Raw genomic sequence first — 15315 nt, forward strand, 5'->3', positions numbered from 1 at the left:
GATAGGTTTGTTGTTGCTGTAAGTGGGATCCTTTTTTATTAGTAGTGATTGCTGATATTTTCACCTTGTAAATTCAGTAGTTATCTCTTTTTTGTCTTATTACCCAGAACTTATAGACAAAATGTATCCACATTGCCACTGGGCATCCTTTTTACATTCAGTTTTGGCTTGATTTGTGCTTCCTTGCCTTATTCAGTCTGCAGCCTGGTGGAAGGTGGGAGACCTTTCACATCAAGCAGCTTGACTTTTTCTTTTTTTCAGATTAGCCCATAATGACCGCACGCTGGGGTTGGGTGCGGGTGAGCACAGTAATTACTCTTTGCTTGTTGTTTTGCCTCTTTTGAAAGACCTTACAAGCCTGGGACAGGATGGATTGTGGAAGTGGAGGGGAATGGCAGATGAGGACTCTGGGCAGTTCTCTAGTTCCTTTTAGTTTCGGTCTTTGCATCAAACATCATCATTCTTTTTAGTGATAATAAATTCCTAGAGTGACCGAAAGTCACCCCAGTTTTCAAAAGTACTCATTGATTCTGGAAACTTCCTGTTAACTGTTTCATGTACTAGACAATAAGCATGTTGTTGGAGATTCAGCTCTGAATAACCAAGAAAATGAGAACAGACCACCATGGGATGTGTAAGGACGGGAGCCAAAGTGAGCATAGGGAGGGCCTTTGAGACTTGGATAGCAGGGGAGGTGTCTGAGAGGACGGTGCGTGACTTTTGTGATGGGCTTTAAATTTGAGGCAGGGGCTCAGTCTCTGCGATGTCCCAGGCAAGCTGAAAGGTCCCTGGACTGTTGCCTTGGGGGCCTCTGGCGGAGAAGAGCAGGAAAGACAGGTCAAGGCCAGGGTCCTTGGGGGACATCCTACGATTTTAGACGGGTCTCGGCCCACGTCGTCTTGACCGCTACACTTCCTGGATCTCTCGTCTCTACTCTTCCTCCTCCCTGCCCTGCCCTAGTCCAGCCCCCCTTGACCCTCTGCCTCGACTCTGCCTCTTCAGTTGCCCTGCCTTCCTTTTCTGTTCCCTCTCCATTCTTTCCCGACCCTGTACCAGAAGAGAGCGAACTCAGACAAAAAGAGGAGCCTCGGCCTTTAGACGCTTTGTGGGCCTCCCACTGTTTAAAGAACGGCCCAGCCCCTAGGGCGGCCCCGCGCTTTCCCGGCGCCCGCTCGGCTCTCCCATCGCCTTGCTCGGCCCTCCGCGCCTCCCACTAGACCGCGAGGGCCGGCAGGGGAGTTTTAGAGGTTGCAGGTGCGCCACCGCCTCGAGTCTAGGAGAGCAGACCCCTGCGGCTGTGCGTGCGGCCCGGAACCACCGTACACCACCCGGGCGGGAACGCGGGAAGGAAGGGGAGGGGCGTGATCGTGGCCTCAGGGGTCTGGGCACAGGTCCCGGGACGTCCGCGGGAGGAGGACCGGCCAGAGGGGAGGGAAAGGCTGGGACCGGGCGCAGGGCGGCCTTCGCCTCTGGGGGCACAGCCGAAGCTGAGGGGAGCGGCAGCCCCGAGGGGGCGGTTGGAGGAGGCTCGTGGGCCCGGCCGCGTGTGAGCCGATGCGGAGCAGGAGTCGTCTGCTTTGCCCAAGCCTGAAAAGGGAGTCTCTGGTTCTGCAAATCACTCCTGGGGATTGGAACTTCTCCAAGAAGCCCAGGCACTCACCCTTGTACCGGGTGCTGGGGCTGGGCTCCTCCCGGGAAGCCCAGCAGAGCCGAGAACTCCCTCAAGGGCAGCAGCACCTCAGGAGTAGGGAACTGGCCACCCTGGACGGAATGGAGGGCAAGCAATTCCTCATGATGTCCAAAAGCATAACCTGGACTTCAGAACGATACTCCTTAGTGTTTTTCTTTCCCTTTCTCGCTGCCTGGAGAAATACTACTTTCCTTGGAGCAGGTTGGGGATGCTTGAGAGCCACCAGATTTCTGACGGAATCTTTTGAGACATTTAAGGTGTCTCTGTAGCTAATTGAGAACAGTAACATTAACTGGAAAATCAGAATTTTTTTGTGATCTGAGTCGTTTTTCCTCAACCATTTTGTCGTTGTTGAACTTCACCTAGATCATCCCAGTGCCTCTTCACTGTACCACTCAGGCAAGGTTTAGCTGCTCTTATTAAATATAAGTGTATGATGAGAAGGAAATATTAACTGCCCTTTCAATAACAGAAGTGAGTTTTTAATTGGGAATGCAAGCTAGACTGAAGAGTAAAAGAAAATATTTCAAATAAATAAATGCATTTTGCTTGAATTCATCTACCTATTCCTGAGTTCCTGACCCCCAAAATTAAGTCTCCTAGTGCTAAGAAACGTGCTAGTTGGTTTTCCTGTAACACACATTAAAACACTTAAAATACTTAGTTGTTTCAAATGCATGTGAAACATTTACAACAATTACAAGTTTTAAAGCAGTGATGATTTTGCACATTCCTAAATTGTATCTGTTAATGTAATGAATCTACAGTAAACTCTTCTTTAAAAAGTGCTGAGTCGGCTGGGCGCGGTGGCTCAAGCCTGTAATCCCAGCACTTTGGGAGGCCGAGACGGGCGGATCACGAGGTCAGGAGATCGAGACCATCCTGGCGAACACGGTGAAACCCCGTCTCTACTAAAAATACAAAAACTAGCCGGGCGAGGTGGCGGGCGCCTGTAGTCCCAGCTACTCGGGAGGCTGAGGCAGGAGAATGGCGTAAACCCGGGAGGCGGAGCTTGCAGTAAGCTGAGATCTGGCCACTGCACTCCAGTCCGGGCGACAGAGCGAGACTCTGCCTCAAACAAACAAACAAACAAACAAAAAAAGTGCTGAGTCTAGGCCGGGAGTGGTGGCTCACGCCTGTAATCCCAGCACTTTGGGAGGCCGAGGTGGGCGGATCACGAAGTCAGGAGATCAAGACCATCCTGGCTAACACGGTGAAACCCTCGTGTCTACTAAAAATACAAAAACAGTGGGGCGTGGTGGCAGGCACCTGTAGTCCCAGCTACTCGGGAGGCTGAAGCAGAATGGCGTGAACCCGGGAGGCGAAGCTTGCGGTGAGCGGAGATTGTGCCACTGCACTCCAGCCTGGGGACTCCATCTCAAACAAAACAAAAAGCGCTGCGTCTAAGCCCTCAAATTTCAGATTATGGTGCTAAGACCCGAAAGTTCTTTCATTACAGCAATCAAAACTCTTAAAGTGACTTCTGATGGGTTTTTCTGAAAAATTCAGTGCTTTTAAAACACTTCTTCCAGTCTGTCCCACCTCTGGCTTTGTCGGTATTGTTCCCCAGCCTGACCCTGCCAGGCCTTTTCACACTGCTTAGATGTGGCACTGCTTCTCACCCACCAGTCTTCCTGCTGGTTTCATGTGCAACCTTTGCTAAGGATGTGTGGCTGCTGCTCAGGGTCACTCCACATCTCCCAAGACCCCTTTGTACCCATTTGGACTTAGGGGCTAGAGGTCCTTATTGTCCCAGGGCTAGTCTCCCTTTGACATAAATGCCACTCAAACTCTGTTTTGGCTTCTTTTACAAGACCGCTAGTGGGTAAAGTATTAATGTAAAAAAGTATGTATGAAAAAGCACTAACTTGGACATCTCTTGCAGTGACCTAGTTCTCACAATGCTATGAAGATACAGAGACTGCGTAATTTATAAACAAGAGGTTTAATTGACTCAGTTCTGTGTGGCTGGGGAGGCCTTAAGAAACTTACAATCATGGCGGAAGGCAAAGGGGAAGCAAGCACGCAAGTGAAGGGGAACTGCCACATTTTTAAAACCATCAGCTCTCGGGAGAATTCAGTATCACGAGAATAGCATGGAGGAAAACCGTCCCCATGATCCAAGCACTTCCCACCAGGTCCCTCCCTTGACACGTGGGGATAACAATTAGAGATGAGATTTGGGACACAGAGTCAAACCGTATCAGACTTCATGGGGGCCTGCAGTAAGGGAATCAGACCTGCTCTCTGAAACATGAGTACAAGGGAAGGAGATGTCATCAGTCCCTGAAATTCCTGCCAGTGTGTTCTTAGTGACCTCAGTCAGTGTTAGGTGCTTAGAAGGAAATCTTTTGGATCATCTGTCGACAGTTGGCACAAATTTCTTACATGCCAGGCATGGTGTTGCTTTATGTATTTATTTTCTGTGATGCCATCTCATTAAAACAAGCCAAGAACAGCTACACATGTGAAGTTTGCTGGAAAGGGAACTAGACTGAAGATTGAGTGAAGGGTTCCACTGGAACGCCTTTTTAGGGCAAATACCTGCGAGTCATTTTCTAGCTTCAAGCTGCAGTGTTCCAAGTATGAGAATCATCAGTTGGACCACATCATAAGATCTGTGTGGGTGATGTTACCAAGGGAGGGAGAGTAGATGGAAGGGGCGCTTTCCAGTCTGTCCACATAAACTGCCATCTTAACCAGAGTGCTTTGTAGGAACACCAGCTTTACATTCCACCCAGTTCATGGCATCAGCAGCCTGGCTGACCCTGCACTGCTCCACTGGAGTGTGTTCCTGCTCCCACCACTGTTGATCCTACACTGATCTCTCTAATCCTAAGCCTCCACTTCCCTGCCCTACCCCCACACCACCACTGCCCTCCTCCTGTGAACAAGCTGATTAAGAGGAAGTTACAGAAATGAGAAATAGTGAGATATTTAAAAACTGGCTCAGACAACCAAAGAAAAACTCATACTAAAGTAAGGCAGGGCTGAGAGGAGGAGCAATGGAGTGCTGTTTCCATGACTTCAAGTTGCTATATCCATCAACCTATTGCCAAAGGACTGTTTCTTCATCTTTTTCAACCAAAGAACAGCTGGATATCTTCCTCCAGAGCCGTCTCCTGAGGTGTTTTCCTGGCATCTGATTTCCTGCTCTTAGAATACTCCCCCATTTCCCACAGATACGCACTACTAGAATTGCTATTTCTGATATGCCATTCTAAAATGTAATGCTAGTAATCCCAGCACTTTGAGGCCGAGATGGGAAGAGTGCTTGAGCTCAGGAACTCAAAACCAGCCTGGGCAAATAGTGAGACCCCATCTCTACCAAAACATAAATGTTTTCCCTTAATAATTTTGCCATCCCCTATATCTTCCCACCATTAATAATCAATAACTCAATTATACTGGGACTATCTTTGCTTCCACCCTGGAAACCAGCTGCAAGACCAAAATATCCTGTCCTCCAAGAGTCAGATCTTCCTCAGCTACCGAACAAGAATGGAAACATTCTAAACAAAGAATTGGAAACATTTTACTGCTACAGACTGCAGAAGGAATGAATACTTTCTAGAGACCCTATGACAGCATCACCCCAGCAGCCATTTGGCTTGATCCTTTGTTACCATACGGCAGTCCCAGCCTGGAGGTTGCCAGGCCCTCACCTGCCTCTCCCTGTCTGCTGTCTTGTCAGAATCTTCCTGACCAACCCAGTAAGTCTATGAGAAAGTAGGGCCTCTGACCAAGGCAGAGGGGAGACAGATCAACACTTGGGGTTCCAGACAGAGGCTTTCAATGAAGACTCACACACATGTATGTTTCCTGAAGATATTTATTCCTACCCAAACATTTTCAACAGGGAAAGACATAATCCCTAATTTCCCCCCTAGGATCCACGTTTTCAATTTTCCAGGGAATCTCTCTTTCCTGGAACGCTCTTGTTCCTCTGGAGTCAGGAACAAGACTCCAGAGCTGTTTATTTTTCTCACATGGGTGGGGGAATCTCATTCTCCACAAAGGGTTATCAGACGCCCACTTCCTCTGCCAATTCCTGGGCTGACCTGCAAATTCCACCTTATTATTGCCCTTGGTCCCCTGGTTCCTTTTTGTCTGAGGTCACATTTACATATGTGATCTGCCAATGGGCACTCGTGTTAGGCCGTCGTAGGGCACTTGGTGGCTTGATCTGGACTGCCCATGGCTTCTCCACTGGGGCCTTCAGGACAGCTGCAACTCACAACCAGTCTTTTGTTGACCTTCAGCTGATTTCCGAGGGCACTTGGCCCCTCTTCTTTGGTCTCAGGGGCCCCAGAAGCCGAAATGCTCCTGCTGAATGTCCCAAATGAAGAAGTATCAAAATCATCACATGGATTCTCAAAGTTGTTAAGGTAAACTGGACATCAGGTGCCCAAATCACACCTTGGCTAAAAAGACCAAGAGGGCAGGAGCACCCTGGGGCAGGGTGGACTTAACAGAGAATTCCACCCTGAGGTCACCTCAGAGACTTGCTATTCTTTCTCATGCAGACGGAATTCCTTTTCAGTTTTATGCCAATCCTCTGCTGCCTCTGCACCTCCCTCTCAATGAGCCCCAATTACCTGAAGAATGCAGAGGTCATTTGGTTGGCTGGGCAGGGAATACCAGCTCTTGCCAACAGGCTGCTCTGAATATGCGACCTCACCTGGGGCAAAGAGAAACCCCACTGTTACTAACCCGTGTGAGTTCTCTGATGACTCATAAGACGGGAACTCCGAGAGAAGCTTTCTCCACATTCAGAACATTTATAGGGTTTCTCTCCTGTATGTGTTCTCAGGTGGCGAATCCGATTGGAGCTGTGGGAAAAACTGTCTCCACACTCATGACAGGTATAGGGTTTTTCTCCTGTGTGGATTCTCTGGTGCCTGATCAAGTTGGATCTATGAGAGAAGTTTTCCCCACAAAGGGTACATTTATACGGTTTCTCTCCTGTGTGTGTTCTCTGATGTCTGGTGAGGTGCATGCCCTGCCGGAAGCTTTTCCCACAAGTCAAACATTCAAAGAGCTTCTTCTCTGCCTTGTGGGCTCCATGGTTTGTAAGAAAGGGGGTACTATCACTCACGGCTTCCCCACACTCAGAGAAGGGATAAAGTCTCTCTCTCTCATGAGTTCTTTCGTGAATGACGAGGTGTGAACTCCGAGAGAAACTTTTCCCACACTCGGGACACTTATAAGGTCGCTCTCCGGTGTGAATTCTCTGGTGCCGAAGGAGGTTGGAACTGTGAGCAAAGATCTCCCCACACTCAGGGCACTTGTAGGGCTTCTCCCCTGTGTGTGTTCTCTGGTGCCTGTGGAGGTTGGAGTTGCAGGAGAAACATTTTCCGCAAATGTTGCACTGATAGGGCTTCTCGCCCGTGTGGGTGCGCTGGTGGCGAGTCAGATGGGTGTTCTGACTGAAGCATTTCCCACATTCAAGGCACTTGTGGGCCTCCTCTCCCAGGTGTGCTCTGTGTAGTGACAGGAAACGTGGGTTCCCACCAAAGATTTCACTGCAGTCCACACCCATACACAGCCTTTCAGCTGCATGGATTCTCTGGTGCCTAATTAGGTTTGAGTTGTTAGAGAAATTTTTGCCACACAAGGGACATAAATGGAGTTTCTTCGGCTGCAGTTCCTTCGGTCGCCCCAGTTCTCTGGCACTTGAGGCTCCTGCCAAGGCCTGCTCCATTCCACCCTCTGGAGGAGGCGCCCAATCCCCTTGCTGCCGGTCACGAAGTCTTCCCAGCTCAGGACTCCAGGGCACCTCTCCTCTGGCCTGGTCAGGAAGCAGCACCTGAGGGTGGGTGTTCTCAGAGGACACAGACGGAACACCTTCTTCCAGGTTCTCAAATTTCTCTTCTCCTGGTAGAAAGAGAGACACCAAACCCGTATATTATTTCTATGCTGGAGAAAAGAAAATCCTACCTGTCTGCTGCTGCCTGTTAGGTCCGCGGCCCAGAAGGGCTGCTTCTACCTCAGTCTCCCATCCTCTCCTAAAGGTAAAACACTCTGGAGAAGCATCAGGATAAAGGGTGGGGCCACTGGTCAAGGAATCAGAGCCGAGACCAGTCTTACAATTTTCCTTTCCAGCTGAGCCTCTCGCTTCTGCCCCTCAGGAATTGGTGGGATGGAGCAGGGCTGAGACTAGGGTGGGACAAGTGAGCTCAAGAGTAAGGGCCTCCTTGAACTCTGCACCCTGGGATCCTTACTTGCCTCACTGGGATGGAGAATGGCAGGGGGGAAAGGACATAATGTACCTCTCTGGCAGCTGTGGTGGGCTGGCCCTGCACCCAAATCCTCAAATGCCTCACTCTGCTGGGCACAGTGGCTCACGCTTGTAATCCCAGCACTTTCGGAGGCTGAGGCGGGTGGATCACCTGAGGTCAGGAGTTGGAGACCAGCCTGACCAACATGGAGAAACCCCGACTCTACTAAAAATACAAAAAATTAGCAGGGCGTGGTGGTGCATGCCTGTAATCCCAGCTACTTGGGAGGCTGAGGCAGGAGAATCGCTTGAACCCGGGAAGCGGAGGTTGTGGTGAGCCAAGATCGCACCACTGCACTCCAGTCTGGGCAACAAAAATGAAACTCCATCTCAAAACAAAACAAAATCATGCCTCACTCTTAACTGTGAGAACCTTGCTGCTTGCTGGGCAGGCCACTCGTCTTCATTCCTTACCTGGAGCTGGGCCTCTGGGGCTCAGGCCCTCCTTGCAGCTCTGGACACTGGGATCCCATAGCTTTCCTCCTTGTCCCACCTGGGTGCCTGGGACGTCCTGACTGGGAATGTGAGACTCTGTTTACAATGAAAGAAACAGATTTCTGTATTGCCACTTTCCTCTACCAGGGTAGGGAAACAAAGATAGTCTTGTTCCCTGCTCTCAGTGGATAGATACAGAATGCTCCATAAATCTGACAGCAGATGCTTGGAATATACACAAACTGTCCCCAGTGGATACCTCTAGAGAAAGAAATTAGGGGAGGGAGACAATTTTTTTTGAGACAAGAGTCTCACTCTGTCGCCCAAGCGGGGGTGCAGTGGCATCATCTCAGCTCACTGCAACCTCTGCCTCCCGGGTTCAAACAATTCTCCTGCCTCAGCCTCCCAAGTAGCTGGGATTACAGGCATGCACCACCACACACAGCTAATTTTTGTATTTTTAGTAGAGACGGAGTTTCACCACGTTGGCCAGACTGGTCTTGAACTCCTGACTTCAAGTGATCTGCCTGCCTCAGCCTCCCAAAATGCTGAGATTACAGGCGTGAGCCACCGAGCCCGGCCAGATTTTTTTTTTTTCTTTTTTTGAGACGCAGTCTCGCTCTGTCACCCAGGCTGGAGTGCAGTGGCACGATCTTGGCTCACTGCAAGCTCCGCCTTCTGGGTTCACGCCATTCTCCTGCCTCAGCCTCCCGCGTAGCTAGGAATACAGGGGCCTGCTATCAAACTCGGCTAATTTTTTGTATTTTTAGTAGAGACAGGGTTTCACCGTGTTAGCTAGGATGGTCTCGATCTCCTGACCTCGTGATCCGCCCGCCTTGGCCTCCCAAAGTGCTGGGATTACAGGCGTGAGCCACCGCGCCTGGCTGGAATGTTTTTTTGCAATGAGAATGTACACTACTGTAATTAAAACAACTATAAAATGAACATGGTCAGTTCCTTGAATAATCCATTTAATATCATAAAAGAACCTTGTCTCTACACATAAATACAAAATAGAACTAACTTGACTGGGCAACTCCAAGGAAAGAAAATATAACAGACAATCAGAAAAGGACCCAGGGCTCTAAGAGGACCATGAGATTAAAACCCAGAAGTGCCATTTCTGTGCTGTGCCAAAAAGAAAAACAAAAACCTCCACCTCCAGGAAACATGGACTCCAACAGAAGTTTAATTCCAACAAGCTGTAATCTGATCTTCTGCTATTTAGCAATCTCTCACTAAAAGGACCATGTTCAACTTTGGACATCACAGCAGAAAAAAATAAAATAAAAGGCCAGGTGCGGTGGCTTACGCCTGTAATCCCAGCACTTTGGGAGGCCGAGGTGGGTGGATCACCTGAGGTCAGGAGTTCAAGACCAGCCTGACCAACATGGAGAAACAGTCTCTACTAAAAATACAAAAAATTAGCCAGGCATGGTGGCGCATGCCTGTAATCCCAGCTACTTGGGAGGCTGAGGCAGGAGAATCACTTGAACCTGGGAGGCAGAGGTTATGGTGAGCCGAGACTGCGTTTGCAGAATTAGTGTCAACAAATGTATAATCGTGATACTTTTTAGGCAAACCTGATATATGGAAACAATGTGCAGTGTGTCTTTTTTGTTTGTTTTGAACCAGAGTCTCACTCTCACCTAGGCTGAGGTGCAGTGGCATCATCATAGTTCACTGCAGTCTTGACCTACCGGGCTCAGGAGATTTTCCCCTCAGCCTCCTGAGTAACTGGGACTACAAAAGTATACACTACCACACCAAGATACTTTTTTTTTTTTTTTAAAGATACAGGGTCTCCCTATATTGCCCAGGCTGGTCTTGAACGCCTGGGATCAAGCACTCCTTCCATCTCAGCCTCCCTAAGTGCTGGGATTACAGGCGCCACCATTCCCAGCCTGCAGTGAGTCTTTCTACTGGTGTGTTTCAACATACGTATAATCATAATGTACACGCAGTCTTAAGACTTCCCCCAACTTTTCATTAAAAGAATTTCTCATACATACAGAAAAGTTGAGGGAACTGTACAATATGTACCAGCATATCCTCCACCTAAATCCAACCATATGTCAGTGTGTCATATTCCGCAGGCATAATTTTAAAACTCTTGAGTAACAGTACAAGACATAGGGGCATCCTAATTTATGATTTAGAGCTATACATTGTTTCCAAATTTCCACAAGACCCTCCCCGCTTCCTGAATTTTTATGGTCTGTGAGAGACGATAGGCTGGAATGTTGATCCCACTACCCCTGAAATTTTTGTCTTTGGGGATAAGCCCAGAAACAGTAATGGAGCACAGGAAACACTGGCAAGCTCAGAAGAATAAGCATCTCAAAATTGCAAGGAATTAACCATTTAGAGCCCCCCCAGCATCCTGGGACACTGCATGTGTGTGACGCTGGCAGGTTGTCACTGCATTGGATTTGCTCTGCCCTGGGAAGTCCATATGGCTCAGACTCGCCTTAGGCTCTGGCAGCTGGGATTCCAGTCCAGGGCTGCCTGTGCCAACTGTGCCACAGGCAGCTGGGATTCCAGTCCAGGGCTGCCTGTGCCAACTGTGCCACTTGGCAGATACATGACTCTCATACAGGGAACTTTAGACAAAGGGAAGTCTCCTGTGGAGGCTTCTTGGCAAAACTCAGAGTCTGTGTCCAGGAGGTGAATGAATAAGGGGCAGAACCCTGATCAGAAATGGCGCAGTCATCATCCCTGGAAAAGAAGTCCTTACCCAGTGAGTCCACATTCTCATAACTCTCCTGCACCGTGTCCCTGGAGAGGGCCCTCTTACTAGGATCCTGATGCCCCCACTCCTCCTGGGAGATGTACATTGCCACGTCCTCTAAGCTCTCAGGCAACTGAAACAGCACAAGATCTCCTTTAGCCCCTGATGCACCAAGAACAATTCAAGCAGAATCATGGGTTAAAGGGGCAAAATTCAGGGATGCCAAGCACACGTCATAGGGGAAGAAGGGTGTCAGGTCTACAAGTGAGGTGTGAAAGAGCCAAAGCAGTGGGGGAGACACTGTGGTAAGGGAGAAAGGACCTTCCATGTGGAGAACCCCCCACCCCCAACACTCAGCAGAGGAAGGGTGCTGGGGGAAGGCAATGGAAACTTCCACATCACCTGGGGCCCAGTCATCTCCTTGTCTTCCACGTTCCCTTCAGGAGGAAAAGGAGAAAGCCAGGGAGCAGATAATGCTGAAGGTGACAGAAATTATAATGAGAATGGCATTCCTAACTCTTGGCAACCCAAGGATTATTAAAACACAGTATCCATTCCCCAACACCCAGTCTCTGCTTTTGGGGATGACACTAAACTGCCCAGAGGCCTAATAAACTGATATCCAAAATGACAGGGTTAGAGGGAAGGAATACCAAGAGCAGCACTCCAAACCCCTCATCATTCAAGTGGTTCTAAATTGCCTCTGTTCTGCATAAAAAAGGGCTCTACTGAGACTCCCTTCCCTTCCCCCAGCCCCAGGAGAACCCACACCACCAACTGCAGGTCTTTCATTCCACATGTGTGAACCTTAACCAGAAATTCCTTCTCCTTCGCACCAATGCGACATCCTGCTTGTGTTGGGGGCAACCCCCAAGCCCCTCTTCCCTCCCACTTGCCCAGATAACTGTGCCTCACCCCTGTCCTTTACAGCCTGGGGGTCCCTTTGGGGGCTGGGGCCTAGCAGCTCCTGCAGCCTGGGGCCAGGGCTTCGCTCACTCTCCATTGGCTCCAGCTTGAAGCTCGGTGACTCTCGTGCTGTTTCCAGAGGCAAAGGCTCCTCCAAAAGCACTTCTGTTCCCCGCCCATGGTTTGTGACCTGGGAACCAACCCACATCACTCATCATCACAACAGGGCCCAAGGAGAAGGGAAGTTAGTACAGGATACTGAGAGCAAGCCTTCAACAGAGAACTCAGGCCATCCCTTAGGGCCCAGGCAACAGAAAAATGGTTGACACCAAAGGCTTTTTTGATCCCATGTGCAGGGGGAGGGATTAGGGAAAAGGCCCACTCCCAGAGCACACCTTCCCCACACAGCTCTTAAGATAGACCTCATTCCCTCCTGCTCTCCCCACCTTTCCTAGGTGCTTCTATTCCTCACTACAGGATAAGCTAAATTGGGGTAGCCCTGGGGGCCAATGACCTCAGGGCCTCGGTGCCAAATTATCTTTCAAAGTTCACAATTAACGGAGGCCCAGCTTTGCAGAAGACCAGACCGTAGACCCTAATATAGCAACAGCTAACAAGTACTAAGCACTCATTATAAGCTAGTAGTGTTATCACAACTTTACACGCTGCTCTCCCTCTAAGCCCTATAAAGTATGTTAATATTCTCATTTTACGAATAGGAAAACAGGCCGAAAGACATCAAGTAACTTGCCAAAGTAACAAAGCTAGTACTAGCAGATTGAGGATTTGAATGCTGGCGATCTAACTCCCCGGCTAACACTAACTGTTGCAGGGACACTGCCTCCGCGTGGAAACAGGGCACTCTTCACTGCTTTCTGTTCATTTGGGGATGTTCTTCCCCATGTAAGGTCTACTCAGGGCAATTTACTTGAATTCGACCGGGGACGCAATGTCCCAGTCCTCGGGGCTAAACAAAACCACAGATAAAACAGCTCTCTCTCTCTCACCTGTTGTCTCAGTCTCCCAAGCTCTCTCTGCATATCCTCCACAAGGGTCACCGCTTCTTCGCCGCTCTCCGGATGCAGCTCCTGCACCCTGCTCTGGATCTCCTGGGGCAGGATGGTCAGGAACTGCTCCAGCACCAGCAGCTCCAAGATCTGCTCTTTTGTGCGCATCTCAGGCCGAAGCCACCCATGGCAAAGCTCTTGGAGCCGGCTGAGGGCTTCGCGAGGACCGGCTGCCTCTTGGAAGCGAAACCGTCTGAAGCGCAAGTGGGAGGCCTCAGGGCTCGGCCCTGGGTCAGGCGGGGGCAGCTCCTGGCTCCAGGCGCAGTCCTCCTCCAGCTTCACTATCAGGAGCCCTTCCCGTTCCTGGGAGCTCGGGCCCGACGCCATCGTCGGGTCTCCAGAGCGCCTTAGCCCGAAACCAGCCGTGCCCGCCTACGAAGGCGCACTGAACCCGTGTAAGGATAGACGGCGCCGGCTGCAGCCCAGGGCCGGAGGCTCCCAGTCCACGCCAAGGAGCCCCGCTCCAGCCCAGGCGCGGCCGGCTCCGGCGCCTAGGCCTCAGTCGGTCCCAGGCGCCGCCACGCCGGCCCCGTAGCCCGTCCGTGCCAGGACTTCCCCGAGACAGGAACCGAGCGCCGCGCTTCTCACCCCACAGGGGACCCACGCAGCACTCAGACCTCTGCTCCCACGCCGGAAGTCTCAGCGCGGGAGTTAGGCGTCCACAAGCCCACGGCGCCTGCTCGTGACCAACTTCCGGGTCACGTTTTGCGACCTACAGCGCCCACTGGGTCAGGTTTCGCCACACACTCACCATCTACCAATGAGAAGGGAAGATTTGCCAGCGGGGGCGGGACGAGCGAGGGACCAATTGGAGACGAGAAGCGTGGCCACCGGGCGCGTCCTGAGATTCTGGGAGTGGCTGGGGGCAGGGCCGCTGGATCCAAGCGAAGAAAAGCCAGAGGCGGTTTTGACTGGCGGGCACCCTGGGTTAGAATTACTCCAGAGGGCTTGGGAACACGCAGATCTCAGGGCCACGCGCTCTCCAGTGCGTCCGTGTCGGGGCGAGGCCTGGAAATCTGAATTGTTAATAAGCTTCCCCCAATGAATCCTTCCCCAAGCCAGGCCCCACCCGCTTCGGCTACTCTGGACTGGCTAAAGATGGTGTCACTCGCCCCTGCGGCCTCCTCGGTATCTCGGGGAGGCTGGGGAGGTAGCCGCCCGCCCAATTAATAGCGCTGCGTGGCCTGTGGCGCGGGGCCTGCTGGGAGATGCAGTCCGCGGCGCGCCCTCGCGACTGCGCGTGCGCCCTGGGCGAGGGCTCAAGAGCCGGGCGACTCTGAAGCCCGGAGTCCCTCGGAGACCCCCTGCTGGGCTTTAGGCTCTCTTCTGCGGCTGGACGTCCCAGAGGAGTGCTCAGGGCCGGGCTCGCGGTACCTGCTTCCGATTTTAGACCAGATTTTAAACCTGGCCGAGACGTGCGGCGCCTGCAGGCCATTCTCCAAGTTTCAGTCTCTTGCCCAGCCCAGCAAGGGCGGGATCTGCCTCCAGCTCCGCCGTGGACTTTGATAGTTGGGGGCAAGTGGCAGGAGGGCCGCAGGGCCGATTCCCTATTGGGCGCGGTTGTGGGCTTTTTGTGTGTGTGTCGGTGAGCGGGGCTGCCCAGTTGTGTGGCGGCCCAGGTCCTCCGGGCCGTGAGATCCGCAAATGGAAGCGTCCTGGGATTGAATCTGACAACCAGTTACCGTGTGTTGAGCGCTTATATGCAGATCGATCCTGAAAACACGTTTGTATGAAGCAGATGCTATTACCAGCCCCTTCCAACAGGTGGTGGCACTGAGATAAGTCATTTGCCTGGGGTCACACAGCTAGTCTGTCACCAAAAGTGAGGTTACCATGATAGTAGAGGGTAATATGGGATTGAAGAGGTCGCTTTGGGATGACTAGGTGAAAAGAGTACTGATCCTTTATTTTATTATTTTTTTTTTCCGAAACGGAGTTTTGCTCTTGTTGCCCAGGCTGGAGTTCAATGGCGCACTGCAACCTACCCCTCCTGGGTTCAAGCGATTCTCCTGCCTCAGCCTCCTGAGTAGCCGGGATTCCAGGTGTCCGCCACTACGCCCGGCTAATTTTTGTATTTTTAGTAGAGACGGGGTTTCACCATGTTGGCCAGGCTGGTCTTGAATTCCTGAGTGATTTGCCCGCCTCAGCCTCACACTGTACTAGGATTACCGGCGTGAACCATCACGCCCTGCCTTTTTTTTTCTTA

General features: G+C 51.1%; 1 protein-coding gene across 4 annotated transcripts; it reads right to left on the minus strand.

Moving 5' to 3' along the window:
* Positions 1-5504: 5504 nt before the first annotated feature.
* On the minus strand, positions 5505-14368 carry ZNF263 (zinc finger protein 263). Of its 4 annotated transcripts, none has more exons than XM_033235972.1 (6): positions 13050-14368; positions 12052-12232; positions 11539-11573; positions 11143-11269; positions 8385-8501; positions 5505-7567 (listed from the first exon to the last, which is right to left on the minus strand). In XM_033235972.1, the coding sequence occupies exons 1-6, from the start codon at positions 13434-13436 to the stop codon at positions 6399-6401; spliced, it is 2016 nt and encodes a 671-aa protein (XP_033091863.1). In that variant the 5' UTR covers positions 13437-14368; the 3' UTR covers positions 5505-6398. The 4 variants fall into 4 exon arrangements, with proteins under 4 accessions (XP_033091863.1, XP_033091862.1, XP_033091864.1 ...); XM_033235971.1 differs by having other exon boundaries at positions 11539-11612; XM_033235973.1 differs by lacking the exon at positions 8385-8501 and having other exon boundaries at positions 11539-11612.
* Between the last annotated feature and the right edge of the window lie 947 nt (positions 14369-15315).

Source organism: Trachypithecus francoisi, unplaced genomic scaffold, assembly GCF_009764315.1.
Source record: "Trachypithecus francoisi isolate TF-2019V2 unplaced genomic scaffold, Tfra_2.0 Lachesis_group15, whole genome shotgun sequence".
NCBI classification, from domain to species: Eukaryota; Metazoa; Chordata; class Mammalia; order Primates; family Cercopithecidae; genus Trachypithecus; species Trachypithecus francoisi.